Raw genomic sequence first — 27,627 nt, 5'->3', positions numbered from 1 at the left:
TCACTTTTACAAAATGATTTTTTTATAGAAAAAAAACCAAACCAAAACAAAGCTTGTTGTATGCAAACTCAGATATCCCATATTTTACAGCTGGGGAACAGTGATAATTTTTCCCTGGTAATGGGTCTTTGTGATGTTAGACACAGAAAGATTTGCACTTCTTTATCAATAAGAGAATCCAAATTTTAAGTTTCTTGAAGTGGAAGAAATTGGCCTTGGGATATAGTGAATACAGTATAGCTCCCCTCTCACCATGTGGGGTTTACGCCATTTTAAGATGCAGTTCAAACGAACCTTTTACAATACAATAAAATTGTTGATTATAGCATAACAAGACCTAAGATTGGATTTCTCGGGTCTTTTTTGTGTACACGCTGGACAAAACAAGATTGTAGAAAAGAACAGATTATTAAACTGCAGTGTGGTAAACATCAATATATTGTAGCTATGTTTTTCCTTTAAAACATTTTGCGGAATAATTATAACTGGAACAAAGGAAGCCCAGAAAGTTTCAACATTGGAGCCTTTTTGGGGGGAGGAAAAAAAAAATCAAACCCAAAGAAAACAGCCATAAAGAAGTTCTGATATTCATTCCTAAATCCTAACAAATACTTCGATTATACTATGCTTTACCACATCTGGCCTTCAGCTTTGGACCACATCCAGTTTCCTGTAGAACGAGAGGAAATCCAGCTCAGAACTGAGGTTGTGCTATTCTCTAAATGGCATAATACAAACCACCAATTTAACGAGCATTTTCCTCTGCGTCATTGAGTAACACAACCGAAGCCATTTTCCTGCAGAAGAGAAGCAACTCCCCTTTGTGTTTATTTAAAGCTGCAAGTGGTTCCTCAGTGGCGCACCCATGCTTTAAAATGAAGAGCAGTAATTGATTATTTCGTTATTTCCATGTTTCCTCTTGGACATTCCTTTAAGAATTATAACGTATCTAATCTACGCTTATAGTTACCTAAATAGCATGAGTCTATATAGGGAGGAATCCCAGCACCTATAAGGACAATTACTAAAAACAACAACGCGAGCTTTCACCCCAAAGCACGACGTTCCTCAAGGCCTCGGTCTTGCGAATAGTCACCATGTGTGTAGTCCTCCTAAAGCAAGACTCATTCGTAGGCTTTTTCACTGGTGGAGTTTTATTTATATATATATATTTTAGGCAACATATTATGAAAGTTGGCAGGAGGAAAAGAACCCGGTAGGATGAGGTGAGCCAACCGTCAGCGTCCACGTGTGGCCGTCGCCGCCACGTCTCCACACAGAGGAACCTCAGTGGGGGCCGGCGCTGAGCCGGACCAGAACTCTGTGTCATAAAGAGAAACTGCTCAAGGTTTTTTCCCCTTAGTGGCAAAACCCAATGCTCCCAAGTGAACATCTTTCCTCTCTGGTGCAGATGTGACTAAACCTAAAAATAATTCCTAAGAAAAGGTTCCAGCACTTAACACAACGCATGTAGTGTCTTTCTAACCCTTTCTACGCTCATTGTCAAATGACGATGTAAAGAATTACATAAGAAAACAAAACAAAACGATAAAAATTAACTTAATTTACACAACCAATAAAAAAGTTTAAAGCAATGATAGAAAAATAATATAAAGGCTAGATACATTAAATGCCAGTTCAACAGTATTAAGCTTTGGTAGAGCAGTTAAAGAGCATAGCACCAATAAAATCCAAGTCAATACACGCTTCAATACGCATGAGCTGTGATGAAAATGTAAATTTTGGCAAGGAAAGTAGTGTACGTTCCCTGACGCCACAGTTTCATTTCAACATCTAACAAAAAGTCTTTAGGCTCTTTGACTTGTCGCTGGAGATAGACGATGCCCGTGTACGAGTTCAGCCTTCGCGTGCTGAAGTAGTTCTCCTCGTTCCCCTTGTTGATGGTGAGGATTATGTTGTCTCCAGCGTAGGCAGGCGATGGTCCAATACGGAAAATATGAGCTGGGACCACAATATTGGTCTGGAAGTTCAGCTGGTAATAGGTAATGCGCACCGGGGTGTTTTGGCAGTCCAGGTAATTAAAACAACTGATTCGTTCACACCGCCTAGGAGATGAGAAATGAAGCACGTTCAGTGTCCATATCCAGGTAAAAATACATGTATTTCAGAGAACTGCAAAAGTATTAGACAAACAGGTGTCCCAAATTTCAGCTGTGTAATAATCAGCTGCTTGTTCTGCTTTTACAGGGCCCATTTGTAAATGATATAAGTGTCAGAGTACAACAGTGCAAGAGAAAGATCACGGACATGGGGAGCTGTGTGGGGAAGCACAGAGCGTGGAAGAGGCGGCTGCGATTCATCCCTGACAGCGCTCCAAGAAAATAACAATAAAAATGCTGAAAAAGGTAGCTAAAACACGGGAATGGGAAACAAGCTCCTCAACTTGCAAAGCTGCTCGGTTATATACGGCAGGAAAAGTATGTTTTAAGTCATAAGGAATGGAATACAGCTTCCAAAGCCCCGGCAGGCACTGAGGCAGAAATGGCAGGGAGATTTCGGGGCTCCTGAGCCCCAGCTGCGGCGGGATGTGCCCCTGCCAGACCCCTGCAGCCTGGCAAGATCCTTATCCCGCACCCCTTCTGTGTTTCAACACTCTCTGAGGAGCTGCAACCTGAATATTAAACAGGGAGCCCCAAAACCACTGTAAAAGCGGCGCATGGAGCAGCCTGGCAGCCACTGTAACGACATAAGCAGCAGAGATGTTATTTTTTCTTAAATTTAATTATAAACAGAGCCTTGTTAGAGCTGTAGCAAGTCGAGCTGCAAGCTGCTGTTACAGCAGCAGTCGGGAGGCACATGGGGGCTCCAGGGCTGGGAAGAAGAAGAGGCAAAAACTGGGAAGAAGAAGAGGCAGAAACTCTTCTCTGTGGGGAAAGCCTGTATGCTCCAGGTACTAAAGCATCTTCTCAGAGCTCTGGGCGCTTACGCTCGCCCACAAACTATCACACTACGGGGCTGCTGGCCGTGTTGTGATGGCGATACTCACATGTCAGACACTTTTCTGTAGTTGGAAGGGCACTCGAAGGACAGGCAGCGGAAGCTGCCCTGGATGTTGTAGCAAGTCTCTGCAGCTGAGCAGTTATGGGTTCCTATGGCACATTCATCGACATCTAAGAAGAAGAAACACAACGAAAAAGACATGGTAAGTTCAAAAATACGAAACTAATCACAATTTACAGGCTGTAATATGCTTATGAGCCTCTGTGTGCATGGGAAGAGGGGTCTGCGGGTGTGCAGAGGGCTGAGTCGTGGTGCCTGGGCAATGACGGTGCTGTGGGGCACACTTGGGCTGGGACAGGCACACCGAGCCCAGGTGTGACAGGTTCAGCTCTGCACACACAGAATCACAGGATCCCAGAATGTCAGGGATGGAAAGGGCCCCGGAAAGCTCATCCAGTGCAATCCCCCCATGGAGCAGGAACACCCAGATGAGGTTACACAGGAAGGTGTCCAGGCGGGTTGGAATGTCTGCACAGAAGGAGACTCCACAACCCCCCTGGGCAGCCTGGACCAGGCTCTGCCACCCTTACCCCCAACAAGTTTCTTCTCATATTTCAGTGGAACCTCCTGTGTTCCAGTTTGCACCCATTGCCCCTTGTCCTGTCACTGGTTGTCACCAGAAGAGCCTGGCTCCATCCTCCTGACACTCCCCCTTTCCATATTGATCCCCAGGAATGAGTCCCCCCTCAGTGTCCTCTTGTCCAGCTCCAGAGCCCCAGCTCCCTCAGCCTTTCCTCACACGGGAGATGCTCCACTCCCTGCAGCATCTTGGTGGCTGCGCTGGACTCTCTCCAGCAGTTCCCTGTCCTGCTGGAACTGAGGGGCCACAGCTGGACACAATATTCCAGGTGTGGTCTCCCCAGGGCAGAGCAGAGGGGCAGGAGAACCTCTCTGACCTACTGACCACCCCCTTCTAACCCACCCCAGGTACCATTGGCTTCCTGGCCACAAGGGCCCAGTGCTGGCTCATGGTCACCCTGCTGTCCCCAGGACCCCCAGGTCCCTTTCCCCTACACTGCTCTATAATAGGTCATTCCCCAACTTACACTGGAACCTGGGGCTGTTCCTGCCCAGATTCAAGACTCTACACTTGCCCTTGTTATATTTAATTACATTTTTCCCTGCCCAGCTCTCAGCCTGTCCAGGTCTCTGATGGCAGCACGGCTTCCAGTGTCATCACTCCTCCCAGCTTGGTGTCATCAGCAAACTTGCTGATAGTGCACTCTATTCCCACACTTTCTGGCATTTGCAGCAACAGGGTAAATCATATTGATTTCAATTCTGCTAAAATTCATGTCTTCTGCAGAAAAAATTTTCTTTCCTCAACATCATCAGTTAATAAGAACTGACAGTACATTCGGCAGCACGTGCGATAATTAAGGGAGACCACTCGTCCCTACCAGCAGCTCGTGGTCCTGCCCGTGCTGTGGGATAGTCCTGCCCCTGGCTGGCAGAGGCTGTGGCCAGTGCAGCCACCCAGGGCCGTGAGCTTCCTTCTGGCCTTTGCAAACACCTGCACCTGCCTGTGAACCCAGCTATTCCCATCCCAAACACACCTGATGCACACAGGGTTTAACTTCCCACGGAGAATAAACACGAGAAGGAAAAAAGTTGTCAAACCCCAAGACCCCTCTGTTAAAACCAAACACAAACATGTTTTGTTCAAATGATACATGAACATCTAGACAGAATTGTCTGTGTTGTCATATTCTCCCTTCTCCTGAGGTGTCAGAGTTGTGTTGTAATATTCTAAACTAGGCTGAAAGGAAGCAGAGTAAAATAACTAACTAGTAGCAGTCTAAGGCAGTGGAACCCTGAACTTCTCAGACCAGCCATCCCGTCCATCCCCGCAGCTGCTGTGCAAGCTTTCCACAGCTGTTGTGATTGAAAGTAGATTTTAAGTAGTTTCCTGAAAGTGATGGGCCAATTTTTACAGCTTCACAGGTCACTGGTTCTCCCTGACCCACAGTTTGAGGCTCAGCCGGCGCCGGTGTCCTGCGCGGTGTTTCCAAAGCGGCGTGGTGCTCACAGCCCCGTGCGCATCTCACAGCTCCAGGGCTGGGGAGGCACCACCAGGCTCCCGGCAGCAGAGCCCGTGCGGGGACCCATTCCGGGTGGGACACACGAGGGACGGACCCTGACGAGGACTGGCCACTGCTATAAACCGCTTGTACGCTGCAGAACGTGTGTTATCCCAATGGCTCCTTCTTCACGAACAGGGCTGTGAAATGGCCACTTAACGTTCCCCCATCACCGCAGCCTGCAGGGGCCTTAAAACACATCATGGATGGACAGACACCCTACATCTGCCGATACATCGCCCATTCACAGCCTGCTGTGACAAAAGCTTTCCATTAGGAATAAACAAAGCCGGAACATAACCAGCCCATGGTAAAAGCCAACGGGACCTTCTCAGTGACGTGTTGAAAACTGAGAAAGCTGGGCTGTGCCCGGAGAAGAATTTGTCTGTGCATGAAGGTTGCTCTGGATTAAAGCAGGGGGCACATCCAACACGCAGTAACCACTGCTGTACAGCTGCACCATCCAGGAGATGTAAGCTCCACCAGACTATTATGAAATACGGGAACCTCACTTTAGAACAAGGCCAAGTTAAATATAAATACACCACTGTAATGAGAAATAATGTTGCAGAAGACAAAAAAGAATATTTAAAGCTCAAAGACACTTTATGACTTAGAGCATAAACGTAGTTACCTAAATAATACATACGCACAAACCCAAGCCACGGACCTTAAAATGCTGAAAACCAGATGCAATAACAAGGATCCAGCTTGAGCAAAAAATATTGGCAAAGATCCCACAGTCACATTGTGTACTCCCAAATGTCTAGACAACGCACGGAGGCTTTAAAATGAAATAAACGCTAACAGACAAACCACGCGGACTGTGCTGGGCTCTGCAGTCCTGCCAGTTGTCACACAGGAGAGAGACTTAGAGGAAAACTCCAACCTCCCACTCCCTCCGTTCCCCCGGGACGAGAACGGGTCTCATGCACTGAGCTGGCTGCTTTCAGAGCCTTGCAAAGCGAAGTATACAATAGGAAGCGGGAGAGAATCAAAGTAAATTAAATCCCTTGCTGATTCGCAGAAGTGCCCCTAGGTGAAAAGAAAATTTCTTCCATATTGCAACCATTGTCATGAGAGCGCTCGGTGCACCAGTGCGGCTGGGCTGCGAATACCACAGCCAGCACCTCCAAAACGTTCCATATGTGGAGACGCTATTACATGAGATAGAAGCCCTCTGTTTGAAAGAGAGGGCACAAAGAATGTACCACCAGCAACTCTGAAGAACTGCTCAGATGATGAGCAACGGGGGCCAGACCTTCCGCTGGTGGAAACCAATATAATCATGAGTTTAGTCCAGCTGGCATCAATTCAGACTGTTTCCCTGACCATATTTTCAGAGACCTCAATATAAAAGCTTGCCCAGACTTGTAGCTACGCACTTGCAGAGCTCAAACAGGGCATGGACATGGGGCTGGTTCCAGCGCCTGGCTGAACACCAGCTCTCCAGCCACGCACATGCCGAGTTCTGCAAGAGACCAACTTTGCCCTTGAAGGGTGCGTGTTCCAGCTGGCATAAGGACTTCAAAAAGCTTTTCCAAGTGTTATTGTACAGCTCGCTTAGCAGGGCCGGTCTGTGCAATCGCAGCGGGAACGTGCAGGGAGGATTTCACACTATGCAAAGAATCCAAGTGGGGTCCCCAGGTCTGTTTGGAAACCTCCTTCCCGCAGCGCCGGGTGCGCTGGGCTGCAGCTGAGCTGGCCGGGGAGCGGCTCAGACCTCGCTGCTGGCGGAGGTGCCGGAGAACGGGCCGGCACTCCAAGGACAGGAATAAACCAACCAGCCACAAAACTGCCGTTTTCTAAAGGTGATTTTTATGTAAGAAATGAAATGCCCATGGATGTCACTGCATTCTGAAGCCAAACTCAAAAAAAAAAAAGCAGCTTTAAAAATCTTTAACAAAGTTTAGTTGTTATTTAGTCTGTTTGTCTCTCCAAAGTCAGGATCAAGTATGCTTATGCCATTCGTGATTTACACAGTGTAAATTCACTGCAGTTACCACTGAGAAGAGAATTTTAGCACAGGAGATACATAACCCCAAAGTTATGTGAAGGGTTCCTGAAAACCGAAGCGCAGGAAATGCCTGGTAGTTGGTGTAACCGCCGGCAGGAATGCCCGCAGAGTACGCGAAGGTAACCAGATCTTCAATCATCATCACACAGGCAGCGCATCCTTTGGAAATCAGGGCTTTTTACTTCAAAACCAGACAGCTGCGCACCAGATGAAAAACACCAGACACCCAGCAGACACTTGCGTGATTATGGAGAAAAGGTGTGTGTGTGCGAGGAGGACATATCTCACACTCACTTTTACTAACACCAACATATTGAAGCTCAGGTGGCAGATATGACATGCAAGTCCCCGTCACAGCTCCCACATTCACTCTCCTCGTTTTCTGGGGCAGGAAACCGCAGCTCATCGCGGAGCCACAGACTCCTACATCTGGCACCTCTGCAAACCAGCTCGCTCAGCGCTGCGCCAAGGTGCACACTGTGCAAGTCGTCATCCATCTGAACGACAACATGGGCTCCCTTGGGAATTCATTTAAACAATGAGCTCACACTGACAGCTGAGTTGCCGCGGCACATTTTCTAACACAGGATAAAGCTGACACTGCAGATACCAATATTTGGAAACATTGTCAAATACTGGCTTTTTGACAGTGACTAATATAATAAAATTTGGATTTGACTGAATAACCATGATGGCTTAGATCATTCTGAGGATTAAAGCTTCATGATAAAATCCTTTCAGTTCCTAAAGTCCTCATTACCTCGACAGGTCCTTCCATTTGCTGCCATAGTATATCCCTGCTCGGGACAAGCACACTGGTAACTGCCAGGAACATTCACGCAGCGGAAAGTACAAAGAATGCCTGCGCTCTGTGTGCACTCATCGATATCTGGGGAAAAAACACAATTACAAACATATGAGAAGAACAGAAGTCTGAACAGGGAGGCTGTAGAACACAAGGAAATTCTTATCTGACGCATTTATAATATATTCTTAAACAAGAACGCAACCATGAAAGTTTGCCATTGCTCTAGGACAGCTGATGGCTCTTTCTGAAATGCTGAACACAAGACTGCTGCCAAAAATACTGGTTGCAAGTAGGGTGGACTTATGGAAAAGAATAATAAGTCTGGGGCAGATCTGAATTTAAAACACTCTAGCACCTCTGTAATTGCTCTAGGGTTGCTTCAGGGGCTTCCTTGTGCCAGGAAGAACATGGGTTTCTTCATTATTTCCTAAACAGAGACTCTCCAAAGTATGTGTCAGGATTGGTAACTTCAGGAAATCAGGTAGAACATTTCTCTTCTCCATTTGATCACTCATTCACCCTCCACCAGCAGAAGTCAGGGCAAGCCTTCTTGCAGCTGTGGCTGAGAGGAGGTTTCAATTGATGCAATATAGGTAAAATATCTTCCCTCCTCATTTTTTCAGTCATAATCTCTAGCCCCATGAACCTTGCTGGTTCTACACAAGTGTATTCCAGCCCAAGTAGAAGGCATGAAAGGACACTGAATTTTCTAATAGCTGGAGTTACCTTTTGCAGCTTCTGCAGCCGGGTGTAACTCAGGATCATCCTTGGGCACCACCTGCAGCACTCGGTGCTCGGTGAGAGCTCAACAGCACCAACTGCTAATGAGTCAGACAGCACTGACCGCTAACGAGTCAGCACTGACCACTAACGAGGACGCACATTGAACTCGACCTGGGAAAGCAGCAGCCTCACCTTTACAAGAATGCCCGTCTTCTGCCAGCTGGAAACCTTGTCTGCAGTAGCACTGGTAGGAACCGTAGACGTTGGCACACTCCTGGCTGCAGGGACTGGTGTCACATTCATTCACATCTGCATCCAAAAACAAACCCACAGGCATTGCCACAACAGTTCAGAGCAGTAACTTCCACCACTTCTTGCCTCTGGGAACAGCTACCAGACCCTTCTGCTCAGCGGGAATAAGGAAGGACTAATTTACCCCAAGAAGACGTTTTTGCTACCTCAGCAGAATGACAGGAACTGTGAGGATGGCTGTTGCACCTGAATTTCATTTCTATATATGCCAATAAAAACACGTCCACATGCAAACATGTGTTTCAGACCTTACATGATTGAAATTGATTAAAAATATGTAATCATTATCTTAAAAATGCAATGGAGACCTTACCAAATTTCCATTCTATTCAAAATCAAGTTCTTCAAGTTTTGTCACTACCAAGTTTCATCTTTATTAAAATTCAAATGAAAAGTTTCATATTCTAACTTTGTTACATTCTCCTTTTCTCTGGAAGGAAAGGAAAAAGTGCGTCAGGGAAAGGAAAGAAGAGGAGAAACTTGTCGGCTCTCGTCTGACAGTTTGAGTGTTTGATTGAGTATCTGCAGATTTGAGGACACATAAATAAAGGGCTTACTGTATTTATGTTTCACCTCAACTCCTCTAAAGTCCCTTAATTCACACTGCAATTTCTTCTTCATGGAAAAAAGGTCTGGTACCTTCACAATGCTTCCCATCGTAAGACAGGCGGAAACCAGAAGAGCAAGTGCAGTGGTAGGAGCCAGGGGTGTTCTCACACGTGTGCTGACACAGGCGGCCAGGGTAATTCCAGCACTCATTGATATCTGCAAATACACGATCAATTTAGAAACAAAAGCATCAAACAAGATGCAGGGAGATATTTTTAAAAGCGTCACATTTGCGACTTTGGAGGCGCCGCACTGCAGAACTAGTAACTGCAGTGGTGCTACGTACTGCCCCGAGGTGCGAGGCTCCATCAACCAGTCGCTCCAGCCCACCCTGTGCCTTACGTACCGATGCAGCTCCTGCTGAACGCATCGTACTGATAGCCCATCTTGCAGTCGCAGCGATAAGCCCCGGGGACGTTGTGACAAATCTGCCCTTCGCCGCAGCGGTGTACACCAGTCTGACATTCGTCCACGTCTGCAGAGCCACAGAAAGCAATTAGCTTAAATATAGCTTGATGAAAATCAGCGTTTACGAAGAGGAAAAACAAAATTAAATGAAATAACAGGAATAGAAACTTTTAGGGTCGTCCCCTGGACAGAACGAAGAAGAGCAGCTCTTCCCACCGTGCTCTTCTCAGCTTTCCGTATCTCCCAGTCAAACTTCTGGAAAGCAATACATTATCGTAAAAGTGAAAATGGGGACTGTAACTGCAATGGAGCTTTCCCAGCGTATTCTGCAATTCAGTGTAAACACATTTTGATTCTGATGGAACTGTGACATTTCAACACCCTGTTCTGTTCTGCCATTACGTGAGTCACAGCAAGCCATTTCAAACAATGCAAGAACCAGCCAGAAATTCTGCTCATCCCGTCAATTAAAGCGATTGCTATTTTCATCCCTAGTTGCCATTTCAATCTCGCTTCTGCTCTCTCCAATGTCGATCTTCTTTCTTTACTCCATCCACTCACATTTTTATATTCCTCACGGCCTCATCCAAAATCCAATACCAACAAGTCAGTCGCTTCTCCGCTCACACGCATCACTTCCAATCTCATTTTAAAAGCCCTCAGATGACATGAGGGTTTTCAATACACACTGATTTCCAAGACTTGAAACATGACTAAATAGCTCATCAGTATCTAACAAATTCCTGTTACCATCTGTGGCAAGAAGCATCAAAAGTCTGATTAACCCTCAGAAACTTCAAGTACTCTGAGTTCTGCCATTTAGTAACCCATCAGATCCTGCTTCCTTCCTATTATTCACATCTCCAACTATTTTCACAACCCAAATCCCTGTTCATGCAATGTTAATTAGGATTGTAGTCTAAGGCTAAGGGGTTCTCCATACTGTCCTATTTGAAGTCACAGATTTGAGCCCTATTTGATTCCCAAGGGTTCTGGGCAGTTCTCATCACAATTCCTCACACAATTTCTGACTGGCTCAGAGATTCCTGATTCACAGGGCTGAAATCCCACCTCCTCATTGTCTCTTAAGATCAGAGGTGGCATCAAAACAAGGACGTTTCTGATGCAGGTACGAATTTGTAAAGTAGCAGTTTTATTTGCAATGATTTCATGTGTGCACCATTCCATTAGTTTGTCCAAAATCAAATATTCAATCGCTTTCAGACTTTAATTAGTTCTAGAGCATTATACCATTGGCAGCGTGCTATATTTCAGGACAGCTGGAGTGGCTTTCAGTCAAATGAATGTAAGAACTAGTTTTTAATAACTCATTTGCTAAATCAGATCATAAACCTTTTGAAGAGAGATGAATCCTCTAAACCAGGTATGTCAGACTCATTTTCACCGGGGACCACATCACCTCGTGGTTGCCTTCAAAGGACTAAGTGTAATTTTAGGCCTGTACAAAGGTAACTGCTCCTAAGAGTTTGACACCCCTGTTCTAAGTAGTGTAGTTCTGGAGAAACATGTGCAGCTGATGTATTTACTACTAGGAATAAATCTGAAGCAGGAATCTAATTAGCTATTGTTATCCTGTAAGGAAACTAGTCTTTATCATAGAGAGGAAATTAGGACCATATGCTTCTCTTTCTTCTTCTCCGTGCACTCTGCCTATTAAAGAAATTCATACCACAAAAATACCAAAAGATATAGACTGCAGAGTGCACAGGGCAAAGCCAGAGAATTCACCCATTAACGTTAAACATTTGTTTTCCCAACTTAGGAACTCAGGACTCTGGAGGCAACGCAAAACCTCTTTTTAGAACTAAAATGTACTTTTTCCTCCGAGAGGGCACCCGAGCAGCCACTGGACCGGCCCTTACCAACACATCGGGTCCCCTCCTCGTTGGAGTGGTAGCCTCTGCTGCACGTCAGCGTGTTCCTCTGGCAGGTGTAAGACCCGACGGTGTTGATGCAGTTGAATCCTGGTTTACACGGCTCAGGGAGAGATGTGCATTCATTAATATCTGGTGAAGAAAATGAATTAGCATAGTAAGAGAAGCTATTTAACCTTTCTGGTCTGTTTTCTTCCAGCTGTCACTTCTTTTCCTTCTTTTCAATTTCTTGTGCTGCAAAGATAAGTCTGCTGTGCTAACACTCACAAATTCAATATGCAAGCACGCGTATCTTTAAAAGGACAGCAATGTTTAAATTAAATTCACAGCAGGAAAACTACATGTGGTCAATATGCACCCCTTGGGCAGGCTAAAAAGAACAGGAGCTGGCTGGTGCTGCACACACAACAAACATCTTGCTGCTCGCACTTACCAACACAGTTTCCCTCGGGGTCTTGTAAAAACCCATCCATGCAGCGCTGCTTTGACTCGCAGTAGAATGACCCTTCTGTATTCTGACAAACAAAGTTTACTTTACAACTGTGAGTTCCTCTCTCGCATTCATCAATATCTGTTGAGAGATCAAAACACCAAATTGTGACTGGTTGAGCTGTAACCTTCAGTAATCTGCGCGACTTCTCAGGGAGGACGTTAGGAAACATTATTTAAAGCGATTTCCCATTTGCCTATGGGAAATCGGAGGTTTAGGCGTGTTTGCTCTTGGACACCCACTTCAGCGTGGGCTTCAGAACGTGCCAGGTCCTGTCGCAAATTCAATTCAGGTCCCTGCTGCCTTGTTCACAGCAGCTCTTGTGAGCCACAAATACTGCAACGTTCAAAATCCTAAGGACCCCAAATAAAACGAGGAATAGCGTACACATAATAAAGCGTGTACCATTCCTCAAAAGCAAAATGGTACCTCAGGAATTCTAGGTAGAAACTGACCTGCACTGAAGTTGATATTAACAGGGCACCTCACGTTAACAGGGCTGGGATCTCACTGTGTACATGGGCACAGATGTACTCACATACACAGAACAAACCTTATTAAACTCTGAAAACTATTCTGAAAAAAGTCTGAATGAGGGGTAGGAACGTCAGTAACAAATGTTGCTTCTTTTCCTTACTCTGCAGCCAGAGCTCAACGCAGCTTTCTCAGTTTTTATTATGTATATGAACTTGTTTTCAAATGACATTGACCAACTTGGTGCTTGCTCTGTAGGCACACTGAAAACACGTCCTGCAAGGTCCAAACTTATCCATTTACACTCGACTGATCCATGTTGAGCAACTGATCAGCTGGTATAGTGGCATCACTTCCATTTTCCAGATGAAGAAACCCCACCTAGGAACAGACTTCAGCTCTAAACGTGTAAAATTCAGTTACTAAAACTCTTTTCAAATGCTGCTGTGACGTACGCTGGCTCCTGAGAACACTCCCTGAGATGAACATCTTTACTAAAGGATAAAGACAAACAGGGGAATCTCCAAAGCTGAGGAGTCCCCACTCCTGCGGGCGGGAGGAGAGCGGCTGGCACTTCTATTCTAACTCCACAATTAAATGGTAATGCCACAAGGGAACTTCACCAGTCTCCCACAAGATACCGTATTCATAACTCTTCCTACCATATTCGTAGACCGAGACAAAGAAAAATGTGGAATTGTGTATTTTGTAAACCTCTGCAAATTCACTGATTATCTGTCGGCATTTTAGTCTTTCTTATAAGCCATTAATTTAAAGGCTACTTCACAAGAGTTTGTAAATTTTATAATCTGTTATTATCTAACTTTAAGACTAGAAAGCAATTTAGATTAGCAATAAATGGTGGAAATGCTATAAAACCAGACAACAGAACAAGATGTTCACAAACAGCCTCTTCGAGTAAACCAAGATTTACTTATGACAGCTGTGTATAAAGTGAGATTTCCGATCGTTTCTATTCTATAACCTTACGTTATATATCAAGAGCTAAGTTCCTTCCTTAGGCATCTCTTACTCCAGCTGTCAGGAAACTATTTGTGTAAAAATACAGGAGTAAATAACAGCGAGTTCTGCCCTGGAATGCAGGACACGTGTCCCTTGCACACTCCTGTGCTGCAGAGCGACACGGGCAGCACCGTGACGGCCGAGCTCGCCTTCTCCATTGGACCTCGGACAGACCGAGAGCGGGGGCAATGAAGAATAAATAACTGCTTAACCCCATGGCCATTCCAGATGTAAATAAATGCAGACAGACCTCCTAAACACAGGAAGGACGGACTGAGCGAGCCCCAGGAGAAAAGCAGAGCTAGGCAGAGGAGTGTTACGGGAATTCTCCATCAGTGAGCATTCTCTCACCCCTTAAACCCAGGGTAGATCCTAATTCAGAAGGTTTCATCCATTTTTCAAATAATTTATAGTTATCGCTGGCAACTATTTCCAATAAGTGAATGTACAGAAGGGGCCTATGAAGCCAAAAATTTCCATGATCTGCTTTTTTTTAATTACAACTCTGATATCACAAACCAGCAGCAATAAAATCCTTTCCTTTCCTTTCCTTTCCTTTCCTTTCCTTTCCTTTCCTTTCCTTTCCTTTCCTTTCCTTTCCTTTCCTTTCCTTTCCTTTCCTTTCCTTTCCTTTCCTTTCCTTTCCTTTCCTTTCCTTTCCTTCCCTTCCCTTCCCTTCCCTTCCCTTCCCTTCCCTTCCCTTCCCTTCCCTTCCCTTCCCTTCCCTTCCCTTCCCTTCGACAGCAATTGCATCAGCTGAAGAACACCTGTCTTACCAACGCATTCTCCGTCCTTGAGTTCATACCCGGGCTGACAGCTCAGCTCCTGCAGACACCTGAAGGACCCCACGGTGTTGACGCAGTGCTCTCCCCGCTGGCAGCTGTGTGTGTCTGTTACGCATTCGTTCACATCTACAAGAAATGGTTAAACAGTTCAGTGCTTCGTGTTTATCAACTGATCTGCCTCTTCCTTCTCTTCAGGAACGAGTCAAGAGCTCAAGGGAAACCATTTCTTCCAAAAGATAGTCAATATACTTCGCCACGGTGTTCTGATGAAGGTTTTTTAATTCCAGATCTGTTGTTAACACAGAGTAACTCAAGACACAAATCGCAGGGATATTTCCTTGGTGCAGGCACTGTGGACAAGGGGTGGACAGAACTGATGAAACACAGGGTGGGCAGAGGACTGAGAACCAGCTTCTGTTTCACTGGACAGAAACCTCCCAAACAAGTGAATGAGAATGTGATTAACGGCTCTTGCTCGTTAGCAGCTCTCGGTCCTGCTGGTGTGGAACTGGAACCACCCAACACCCTCATCACCCAGGGAACGTGTCGGCAGAACTGGATATGCAGGAAAAGGTGCAGAGAGGAATCCTGAAGCTCAACCAAGCTCCTAAATTTGTATTTAAATCTTCAAAGAGATCTGGTTTCAGCAGGTGGAGGTGCAGAAAGGTTCTTTCAAAAAAACCCCACTGATCTAGCGGATTGCAGAATGCAGGACACCATTTGGAAAGGAATATGCCACACCTTTAAAATTATACATTTTGATAGGCTTGAACAAAATAACCTCAAATTCAGGTTTTGCTTATTTTAATAGGAAAGCTAGGAATACCACAAAGAGCAAATACAAGCAACAATAAGGGTAGAGATTGGAACCGAAACTTTCTTGCCATTCTCCACAAAATCTTACGCATTCACAGTTCTATATAAAGCCAAGAAGTATTTTTAGAGCTAACGAAAGCCAAATGTGACCATAACGACTACCAATCATCCAGCTCCTTCGCACATGGAGCTGTTCTCACACTACACAATACAGCAAGTATTGTTCAAATCAGATTTTCCTCTGGGCTGTAGAACCTCATTCCCAGATAAGTACAGCAGCAGATCCATTGCTGCCCCTCATGGACCTGAGTTTATCTCCTCTTGCAAACCACAAAGAGCTTTCCCATATAAACAAACTGTCAGCGCTACACGGCATCATATGAACTTAAACCAGCTCAGCACAGTGTCAAAGGAGCCACTGGGAGGAAGACACTTTTGTCTGAAATACGCTCCAAATAATGTAGGATTCCACCCAATTAGCAGGTGTAAACAGGTAAAAAAAAGGTTAAGGTTTCACGGAGAAAAAAAAGACCTAATATAATTTCATGTTTTGTCGGCACTTTTTTACTCCATTTTCAAATTTCTAAGTACTTGAGAAAACAAGTAGAACTGGCCAGAACAGATTTGAGGGAATGAAAATCAAGGGAACGGGAGGATTACCTGCAGAATTTTCAGTTTGTGCTGGGGTAAATTTTATTAGACAGTCCAACCTCTCTCTACTTTTTTCTCCCTGTTGATTATTCATAAAACCAAGAGCACCCACAACCCGTCTCTGCTCAGGACAGGAAACCAACTCCACAAGGCAGCAAGATGCTTGACAGAGCACCAGGAAAAAGATGAGTTATGGGTTCAGCTTGAAACAAAGTTAATTCCCAACGCTGGACCAGCTGCAGCGTTCGGCCAGCAGAACTGAGACTGTGAGGTAGGGCAAGATTATCTGTATAAAATAACAGGAAGAAGAGGGAAAATAATTCAGTTGCAAACAAGTGATACAGTTAATTTTTGAGAAACCTACTCTCTTCGAATCACTTCAGCTCTATTTGGTCTCTGGAATACATCTGTGTTATTTAGGGCCGTTGTTATTTTGCAGCCGCCCATCCCGCGCTCACAAACCGTCCCTACGGTTCAGCAATAAAACGACCACTCAGTGCTCACGCTGCAGGAGGGAAAATGTGGATGGGAGCAGCAAAGCAGAGCGTGCACGTGGGTGGTTGTGATGGCTTTGCCTGAACGTCACCGGGAAAAGCAATCCGCAGTAAAAACCCCCAGCTCCTGTCTCTGGAGAACATGGATTTTCAAGCTTAAGACATTTTAATATCTGCTCACTAAGTTACACAAAGCTGGCGTGTACAAGCTATTGAAACAGCTGGTGACTCTCCACTGCGCATGGTTGGCTTTCAGGAATTCGGGATATCTGCTCGAGTGTACCTGGGATTACAGTCTTCTTACTCCTGTCCCTAAAATACGCACGGAGTAGCATCACTAAACTGACAATTATTTGCAAACAAATGACCAAAGCTTTCCTCGTGGTGTTTGAGATGGCTCAGGACAAGGCACAAAAGCAGTTAGGCTAGAAAAGGGAAACCTGAGGCTAATACGGGTGCAATGGGGCAGTTCAACAAAACAGAAACCCCCGTGTGGCCGTGGCTTCCCCCTCCACTGGAGAAGGAGGAAAAATGGTACATACAGCAAATATTGTGCAGGCTCCACATCCAGAGCAGAGCTGTGTGTGAGCAGGAGCACTCAGGGTCTACCTGCTCCAAAGGAAAGAGAAGCTGCAGAGTTTTCTAGATTATTTACAAGGATACCTGTAAAAACCTGACTTGCATTAGAGAAATACAGAGGTTTGTTATTTACTGAGGGAGAAGAGGATCTTTTGGCTTTACGAATGAGCGATGCCTGAGGTTTATCTTATAGCAGCCACAATAAAACTCCGTTATAATGTCACAGGGTAGAGGACAGGAGAGGAAGAAAGTGAATAAAAGGAAGCACTTGGCATTTGTATAGCACCTTCTGCCAAAGGTGCTGACAAACACGCATTCATTTCACTTCAGAATGCCCCTGGGAAATGTAGAAAAGGGCAGATATATCCCTACCGCATAGTCCAGGAGGAACATCAAGGGGTTGAGGAGTGAGGTTTTCAGGAGCAGAAAGCGGGGACCTGCGGCAGGCTCAGGAAAGCCCTCACACACCAGACGGGCCAGCTGCGAGTATCGCCTTCTCACAACCTGCTGTCTCCTCTGTAAAGGCAGCTCTCCCTCCAGTGCTGCTCTCCCAGCCATTTAATTTACACTAAATAATTCTACTAATTTCCCATGCTTAGCAGAATCTCTGATTTCAGAACAAATAAATCATAACAAAATCCAATTTCGACAATTTAAGGAAAACCCAAGAAAACAGTAAATCACATTTCTGCTCTGAACTATGACACTGAATAAATTTCCTGCTCATTCTCTCAGGATGCTCATTAATAAGATGAGATCATAGAGCTTTGAAAGAACATCACCTAAGCCGTGATGGTCAGAAAAAACAATGTTATAAATGCAGGGAGAGCACAGGGGTGGAAGAAGGTGAATGTGTTCACACGTGACATTACAGTAACAGGTGCTGCTGCTTTCGTGAACGACCAGAGCAATCCAGGTCTCTGTTTTCCCAGGCGTCAGCACACAACACTGCTAAACCTGCCTCTAGGAAAGCACCTCAAATAGAAACTATTTCATAAGCTCAGGCCTTGGCTGTTTGAAGCAAATTAAATCCTCATAAATACACTTGTAAAAATAGATTGGTTTCTTATATGAACTTAAATAGCAGGGATGATACAGCAGAATTATGATGCATCTTTGACTTTTACACAAAGAAGTCTGTGCCAGAATCAACAAAGGACTAATCTGAATGTCAACATTCCATCACTTCGGAATGGATCTTTTCCGCTGCCTGGACTTAGGCAGAATTCTTGAGCTGTATTTATGAAGTTTTGTTGCTCCATGCTGTCTGGGGATGGGGCGGTATTGACACTGTCCACAGAGATCAACTGCTGTGTTTTCTTAGCTCAGTTTAACAGTCAGCAGCGCCGCTGGGGCCATCATACCTAGGAACTTTTACAACTTTTGCACAAAGTTATATGTATCCTGAGAATGTATTGCTAGGGAAAAAGCCAAATAGCATACAACTGCTGATGGTAAGTGGCGGAGCAAATGCTGCACATGTGTTTTTACTAACTCATATTGAAATGTCATATGCAAGGATGGCCAGAGAGCCTTTTAGCACAAATGGTTTAAATGTATTGCAGAGCATGAAGAATGATGCTGCTGCGGTGAACAGCTTATACCGATCATCTTACCAACACATTCCCTGTGCCTGCGGAATATAAAGCCCTCTGCACAGATTACTCTGTGGTTGACACAGCTGAATGATCCCAGTGTGTTCACACATAATTGTCCTCTGGAACAAGCGTGAGCACCTGTGAGGCACTCATCCAAATCCGCATCGACATGTTGCAACCAAAAGCAAACCCCAGAATTCCCTCAGAACCATTTCTGAAAGGAAACAACGCTGCTTTCACGCTGGAGATGTCTGAATGAAGTGTGTTGCAGCTCCCACATCAGCACGGTGCTATGATACATACAGTGTTACACTGAAAATAGCGCTGGAATAAACTCTCTGAGATTATCTAGTCCTTGCTTGCACCCCTACGCTTTTGTCATTTCAGAAAGAGCCGTTCTTAAAACCTCTGTGGTCACACAGAGGCAATGCAGACTCTGCAGGAAATCTGTTGCAGTGCACCACCACCCTTACCATCAAACACTTACTTCAATATAGATTATAAACATGCCTTTCTACAATTTAAACCCACTACTTTCTTCACCTCCTGTAGGAAAACAACTGCCTTGAAATGCCCCTTTTGATTCTGACATTAATGAATCAAATTAGCTTCCACCACACTTGAGTAAGCAACGCACAGTGAATGTCTGATCTGGTGATATCACATTCCCATTTTCTTCACAGACTATCTGGAATTTCACGAAAATTATTCGTTACTCAATAAGATCTGAAATTAAGAGGGATGTGGATCACTTGTGAGCAATTCTGAGCATCAGAAGCTTCTACTGAATTTCACTACTGGCTGTTAGTGCTCCCACACTTATAGATTTATAATTAAGGTACGTCACAGGGTATTGCTTCAAACCTCCAAATCTTTCCTGGGCAAACGTATCATAAACACGTCCATTTAAAATGTATACAATGTGAACAATCACGATGCAGCTTTGGCATTCACTGCTCACCATGGTGCTTCAGCATCGACTGAATCCCATGGAGCTGGCCCGGCCCGCAATGGCACATTCATCGTAGCGGGGAAGCCTCATTGAACTCAGGTCTTCAAGGCAAGTGGGAATAAAACAAACCAAAGAGGTGACAGGGCAGAGCTGTCGCTCTGAGGGGGTTCCTCAGGCCAGGAAACGTGCCCACGTCCTGCCAGCTGCTGCCCTTCTCAGAAGAAAGGCTGGATGCTCATAGCTGCGTAGACAGACACTGGGGAGGAACCCTAGCGGGACGGGAAGCCAAGAGAACAACATCCCGGAATGTCAGAGGGAAAGAGCACAAACCCAGGCCTGCCTTCACCTGAGGTCCCCCACGAGTTACCTGTGAAGCAGATTTCCTAGAATCACAGAATCACAGAGTCATTTTGGTTGGAAGACACCCTCAACGTCATACAGTCCAACCATGAACCTAACTCTGACACTAACCCATGTTCCTAAGAACCTCACCTACACATCTTTCAAACGTCTCCAGGGATGGTGACTCAACCACTGCCCTGGGCAGCCTGTTGGGGTGCTTCACAACCCTTTGCAGGAAGAAAATAATAAATAAATAAATAAAAATACCCAATCTAAACCTCCCCTGGTGCAACTGGCACATTTGGCTGTTCCTCTGCCAAATGTTCTCTGTACTGCCCCTTGCAATTCACAATGCTGAAAATAAGCAGCCCTTAGAGAAACACCTCGGGGTATAAGATATAAAAGCGCTATAACCATGTCTCTGTGGTGAACCCCAACCCCTTACCTTCACAAGAAGTCCCATCAGCCATGATCGTGTATCCAGACAAACAAGAGCACACGACGTTTCCTTCCACAACGCTGCAGATGTGCTTGCAGGGGCCATTATCTAAACAAAGCAAAATTGCAAAATACATTAGCATTCACAACACAGATGAGCTGAAGTTACAAACCTCCAGGTCATCCAAATGCAATTCCAGCTTAGGCAATGGGGAATGCAGTTTGTAAACAACCTGTCTGGGCAGCCCTAATCACTACTTACAACCCCCCAATTACACAGAAACACACCTGTGCCACTCCTACCTGTATTGTTCACATTTTGCTGCACAGCTGCACTGCTTATCCTAAACTAAATAGCAGGTGTGCACTAACCCTGGAATCAGAGCAGAGCCTCACATTGCTTCCTCAGCTTTCCCTTGACAATTGCTCAGCCTTATGCCAGAGGTAACAAAATAAGGATGTGCACTGAAATCACACTGGTGAAGGGATGGGTGAAATTTTATTCCAGCTTTCTAAACGTTCCTCACTCATCTGCGGTTTGCACCTCCAACGTACCTTTACACTTATCAAGCTCTTCTTGTAAGGACACGATGAGAAGAGGCTGAGAAGGAGAGGCTGGCGGAGGGATGGTGGCTTCTGCTTCCAGCCTTGTCACCTGTGCCCTGTCAGGATCTGTAAGGCAAGGGATGCAGAGATGGGTCAGGGACAGCGTCATCTCCAGCAGACACCCACAGCAGGCGTCCCTCATCCTGCTCCATGGTGCTCTGAAGGAGGAAACGTTTTGGTGACCCAGACAACTGTCCCCGGATGGAGGTTTCGAAGTTGCCATCTGCTTGATATGAAACTGTGCTGTGTGCTAATGGCAACACTCACAGACGCCATGGATACAGATGAGGGAGCTTCAAATATTGCAACACCTAATGAATCAACCAGAAAGTGCTACTTTTATTTTTTTAAATGCTGCCATACTATAAATTGGCTGCCTTTCATTCGGTGTATGATGAAAAAAAAGCCGGACCCCAAACAAGTCTTTAAACCTACGCTGTACATCCTATTTGAACACAGACGAAAAGCAGATGCTCACCTCTACAAGCACGGGATACTCTGGAATGGCTTTTATATAGCCAAGTGGAAAACATGACAGCTGCTCTCTGTCATTAAGATTTTCAACAAACAGTAATGTTAAAGGTATCAGAACAGTTAAAAAAATATAAAGCAGCTCTGTTACATCGATAAGATTAATCTAGTTTACCAATATCATCAAAAGAGAAGCCTAAATCCATAAGGCTAAATTCTTCCTGAAGATGGATGTGTCCCATTCCCACTGATCTGATTTCAGGTGTCACCTGGAGCAAAGCATGAGCCACCAAACACTGAAAACATTAAATGGCTACGTGTGAACGCAGTAAAGGTTTGGGGTATGGAAAAACAGGGATTCATTTGGGGAAAAAATCAAATCACAGATGTACAATGGGCTATGACACAGAAGCAAATAAAAGTCACCTGCTTGTGGCATAGCCTGAATGATTTCTGCAGAGAGAAAGCAGGGAAGTGAGAAGCAGTTTTTGAAGTTTCATCAATGTATGCGCTTTCTCCTTGGCCACTGCAAGAACATCACCTTGCGCAAGCCTCATGAGGAAGTGTGATACATTTTAAAACACAAAAGTTAAATACAAAACCATTCACGATCCAGCAAAGAGCAGGAAATGTACTGGGACAGGAAAAGATACAAATGCATTATAGCTAATCACAGGAGTAAAAATTATCAATAGTACGAGATGTAAAACTGTCTGGCGTAGGTCTCCATGTGGAGACCACGACGGAGATGTGCACGTACACAGGGGAAAAATGAGAAATACGAGGCGGATGTTGGGCATGGCCATGCAGAGGGCAGGTGGCAGCCACAGGTGGGACCTGAGGCGCCACCTTCCTCGCCTCTCACAGGACGCAGCACTCCAGACCGCGGGTAGCGACCCGTCCAAGCTGTGCTCTTTGCTCCAGACGTCTCGCAGGCCCCGACTCTCGCCACAATCCCCTGGTGAGCTCAGTACATCCCTGTGCACGCCCCGGCAGAGCTGCCCGGACACCGACTGCACAGGCACCAGGGCCATTCACCCAAATCTGCACTTCGGGTTGTGGGAGAAGCAAAGCAAAGCAAACACACACACGCTCCAGGTGAACGACCAAGCCACATTTTCCAGTCCTAAAACAATAATCGTTTTCTTTACCTCTTCTGGATTAGGCTCCTTCCCCAGAACTTTAATAAAAACAATGGAGCAAAGAGCTGCCACAGAAACACTGTCAAACACATTATGGATGTAAGCCTGTAACATCATGTTGAGAAGAGCGACATAATGAATGCTCATTATTTGGCTTGGGCAGAAAGTATGTGAAACCTAAGGAATTTGGTCACTGGATGGCAACACTTATTTTGCTTGTTAAATAACTGAGAGCACTTGTAACTAATATAAGGTTTCAACTTTTCGGGTTATCTGATTTGGAATCTGGCCATTGGAGAACTCCAGACATCAAAACAATTACACCACAATAGACTTGCTTTTCAGGACTTCCCACCACACTAGATTTATTTAGATTTTGTATCACTGAAAGATGTTAATGATTTCAGATAAAAATCAAAGTTCAGGAAGCAATGCTGCCTGGCTGAACTGAGTAAAGTTCAGCTAAAGGAAAGTGAAGTACAAATGACTCTAAGAAGAAACAGTATTTCATTAACAACCTTTACAAATCCTCTTCTGAAAAGTGAAAACAGTCTTGATTTGAACGTATTCAATACCACTCTGATCTCATGGCACCAATACATTAAAATTAAGCATAATTAAGTTTCCTAAATGGTTGTTTGTCTTTACATTATTAACCTGTCCAATTTCTATGGAAAATGTCCATGCATCAAAACATATAAAAAGCCTCACAGGAACTCCAGAGAAACTAAATAAAAGCTTGGTAGATCAATGCAGGTGGCACAAAGACATGGTGATTCCTGCCCATTTTCTCACCTGGAGAGCAGCTAGTTCCATCCTCCTGCAAAGTGAATTCTGGAAAACACGAACACTTGTAGGACCCCACGGTGTTGATGCACAAATGCTGGCAGAGTTCCCCACCATAGAGCAGACATTCATCCAGGTCGTCTCCAGGAAGGTTATTTGACAGTTCGGCTTCATTACTGATGGACAAAGCTTCATTGTGATCTTCTGTCTCTGAAACTACAAGAGAACAACGCTTGCTGGTTCTCTAACAGGTGTTTTGGCATTAGGACTGTACAGTATGGAGCTTTTGCTCACGCAAACTCCAGATACAGCCAAAGTTTCCCAAAAGAGTTACACCAAGGACAAGAGGAACCCATCCTGAAGATAAGACCATTGTGCTGAAGGTCTGGAGGGACAGACATTTTACGGGAGCCACTGCCACAGAAGGTGACCCGGGGAGCTGTGACACTAACGCCACTGCTATTGTTCTTTGAACTAACGTACCACACTGAAGCCCCATCTGAATTGGCCTCACTGAAGAAGCACCCTGAATTTTTAATTTCAGGAGAAAAAGTTATCCAGTTGGTTTGGGAACTCTCTTCAACACCACTATTCATTTATTGGCTACTTCTGTAGTTAGCGTTACAAACACCCTGGGACACAGCGAGCAGTGACTCGGCTGTCCCACCTTAGACACTGGCAAAGGCACCATCCCTGTCATTTACTGACAAGACTTTCTGCACTACCAAAATGAATCATTCAGCGAGTTTCTCAGTCAGCTTTTCTCAAATACATCCATGCAAACTTCCTTACTCAGTGAGGTCTCAGCTAGGTCAAAATAAACCCCTACATTTGCTGGTGAGAGAAAACAGACATTTGGTTCATGAGAAGGGAATAGACAAGACCTGAACCCTGGAGTATAGGCAGGAGGTCACCACGGGACTCCTGTGTGATGCTGGAAGGACCCTGTCCTTGTGCTGGGGGAGCATGGATGTCCAAGCTCCAGACTTGTCATGTTCCCTTTGCCATATCTATTCCCAGGTCTCATTGGGATCATGATCTACGGAACTACTTTATCTGGAAAGGAAAAAACTCATCATTTGCTTTATGCAGAACTTTTCAGGATTGCTTCTGCTCAAAGACAATGACCAGCTTCATCTTTGCTTCTTACCAAGAGTCAGTGGCAGGTCTCTGTACTATGTGACTCGAAAAAAAAAATGAATTCCAAATGACTGAAGGCTTATTTTGAGGATGAGAAATGTCTACATATTTTTTAAGAACAAGGAAATCTTTACTTGATCTGAGGGGGAAGGCAACTGTACTCTTCAAGCATTACTCCTTCCAACACCTCCCCATACGACTGCGGGAGCCAGAGACCTTATCTGCAATGTGTTTGCATCACAAATGGACAGTTACCCTTCTCAGGTGTCACTGTAGGCAAAGGTTCAGGATGCCGTTTAATTTCGGGATGGATGAAGTGGTCTCCCCCTTCACAGCAGGACAGCATCACGTGGCTGCAGGGGTAGCCCAGGTTGACGTTGGACTCGCAGGTTTTCCCCTCGCTCCTCAGTCGCAGGCCCAGATGACAGCAATCGCAGCATTGCTGCAACAGGAGGAGACTGTCAGTGACAAGCATTTCACACCATCCCCTTCAGGGATGAGCCCACACACACCCCTGGAACCAATCTGCACTTTCTTTAGCAGCGGAGCACTTGGAAAAGCATTTAGGGTGCGGACGGTTGCAAACATCAAAGCTTTCCCTGTGCTTGGTTTTGCCATCCCTGCACAAACGGCTCAACTGCAACAGGCTGAACACCAACTCTCGCTGTGACAATGATTTCGGCAGCTTCGCATGCAAGGAGGTAACGGTGCCACACGTCACCTCTTCGTAGCTCTGGCACACAGCCATTGCTCTGTGTACAGTACATTGTAAACAAAATAATGCTATAGCTCTTCATATTAGATCTCAAAAAAATGGTTCGTTGTTGAAGTTATGTGAAAGGACCTGAAAATATCTTGCATGGATATGAGGATCAGCAGTACCTGATCTCCATTAGTAAAGACTCTTTCCTCGATGCACCACTACCCTACACATCCACTTTGACCTTCTGATACCAGACTGCCCTGGACAGAGCCCAGCTCAGACAGTGGCCAGAGCAAGGCCAGGGTATATTTTATGATTCCTCTGCTCTCCTCCCCTTTCCTCCCCTTTCCTCCCCTTTCCCCTTTCTCCTTTCTCCTCTCCTCTCCTTTCCAGAACCTGTGCTGTGTTTTACCCCGTCACACACAAACCTACTGCACAGTCAGACCACAAAAACACATCACATGGATGATATCGCATTCAAGAAGTCCGTACTGCATCTGCACAGTGGATATCTAATTGAGCAAGGAAACTGAGAAGGGAGTTATAAGAGACACACAGGGGCCATTTGTGAAGATGCCCGTCTGGATTTAAATGAAAAGGCATCAGACACATAAAATGAAAGTCGTAATTCCAAGTGGCACCAGTTAGCTATGTCAACAGAAAGCCCAAGGATGGAACAGAAGAAAACTGAACTGAGCTCCCACTTCCCAAGAGAGAGATCTCTGACCGAGGAGAAGCGGCGCTGGATGGGCTGGATACAGATGGAAATGGGAAGGAGTCACATTTCATGATTTGCAACCCTACACTGGCACCAACATCAAACCAGAGTCTGTCTGCACTGGGGAGACATGGAAACCCATCTCCACAGCTCCATCTGCAGAAACCCTTCAACACTCAAACACTGGAGCTTTAGAGTTTCTTGGGCATTTTGTGCACTATACGTACCCACTGCATGTTCAGCCCAGTACCTATGGCCACAGCTCATGCCTTCCGCCCCTGCTTTCTAACCTGGAAAGTCCCCAAACACCATAAACAGGAGGTGCTATTCACATCGGTGAATGTGCACAGCCATAAAGAGTTGCCTTTATGTGCCCAAACGTATGTCTGTGAAATGTTTACAGTACAGGTCCTGAAGATGCTGAATTATTTTTGATACTAAAAGGGCTAAATCACCTTTTCGAAAGAAGTATTTAAAAAAATTACCGGACTATGATTTATTGTGGTCGTGCTTGAAAAGAGAAAAACCTGTTTTCATCCTCCTCAAATCCAGAATTACCAAATTCAAAATGTAATTAACTGAGAATTCTACTTTCTGTAAATATTTCTAGTTTTGGTCCATTTTTTTTACAGCTTCAACATGCAAAATAAAAGTTAAAGGTTTTAACTGAAGTGCTGTAAAAATACTGGAATATTTGCCTTGAATAATAAATAATATGGCTTTTTTCAATCACGGTTTTAATTCACAATTTATCCCATGTGCAGGCATCACGGAGAGTATTAAATCAGCCACACACTTCTGGGTTCACATATTTTCCAGATTAATACAAGTGTCTCATTTTCCAGTGGAAAAACTTGTTTGTCAAAAAATTCCTTCTAAAATGCAAAACCTTGAACGTCTTGATGTTCTCTCACCTACCTTTTGAACTTCACCAGAATTTTACAACTGATTTAATATCAAATATGGCTATTTTTGCATTGAGACTGAGAAACTTGCCTTGAGCACCACTGTTTGATTCACAACTTGCTATGTTCTTCTCCAAAATATCCTTCCTGGAATCCCAGAATAATTGGGTTTACCATGCTGGCATCTCCATCCTCTAGCAACAAGTCCCTAAGCTTGCGCTTGTTGTCTTAAATAACAGGTATAATCAGCCTAAGATTAAGTTGTATTGAGGACAGGCTGAATACCTGGAGCTGAAGAGCTGGCACTGCTGCATCTATCTCAAAGCAAAAGAGCCACGTCTATAACAAAATGCCTGAAGAAGGCCCACGCATGATCTCAGATGTGTGAAGACCTACACGTTTGTCACCTGGAAGCAAACCACCTGGCTTCTGGCAGGACGGTGTAAATGCCTTGCAAAGTCTTTGGGGCAACAAACTCATCTTTCCACATTCCAGACAAAAGACTTACCCTACAGCTCGTGCATCAACTGCTGTGCAAAAGACCCACATGAAAACGTAAGTATAATCATTCTGTCATGCTTCAGAAATATCAGTGTCTGCTCACAAATGCACAAATTCTCCTTTAATTCTAATAGCAGAC

The 27,627-nt window shown here is 44.9% G+C and overlaps 1 protein-coding gene across 1 annotated transcript in view; it reads right to left on the bottom strand.

Annotated features, from left to right (window-relative positions):
• Positions 1-1,708: 1,708 nt before the first annotated feature.
• Positions 1,709-27,627, bottom strand: part of FBLN2 (fibulin 2) — a gene marked incomplete at both ends in the record, with an annotated part of 70,016 nt that continues 44,097 nt past the window's right edge. Inside the window, 13 exons of the mRNA XM_080350742.1 lie at positions 1,709-2,066; positions 3,008-3,131; positions 7,880-8,008; positions 8,843-8,959; positions 9,602-9,727; positions 9,918-10,046; positions 11,863-12,006; positions 12,308-12,445; positions 14,638-14,772; positions 20,524-20,625; positions 21,072-21,188; positions 23,531-23,737; positions 24,917-25,103. Coding sequence (XP_080206868.1) covers positions 1,709-2,066; positions 3,008-3,131; positions 7,880-8,008; positions 8,843-8,959; positions 9,602-9,727; positions 9,918-10,046; positions 11,863-12,006; positions 12,308-12,445; positions 14,638-14,772; positions 20,524-20,625; positions 21,072-21,188; positions 23,531-23,737; positions 24,917-25,103 — 2,013 coding nt within the window. The remainder of the gene's footprint in view (positions 2,067-3,007; positions 3,132-7,879; positions 8,009-8,842; positions 8,960-9,601; positions 9,728-9,917; positions 10,047-11,862; positions 12,007-12,307; positions 12,446-14,637; positions 14,773-20,523; positions 20,626-21,071; positions 21,189-23,530; positions 23,738-24,916; positions 25,104-27,627) is intronic.

Source organism: Nesoenas mayeri, assembly GCF_963082525.1.
Source record: "Nesoenas mayeri genome assembly, chromosome: 10".
Classification (NCBI taxonomy): Eukaryota; Metazoa; Chordata; class Aves; order Columbiformes; family Columbidae; genus Nesoenas; species Nesoenas mayeri.
The sequence above is the reverse complement of the archived record's forward strand: the minus strand, read 5'-3'. Positions and strand labels throughout refer to the sequence as shown.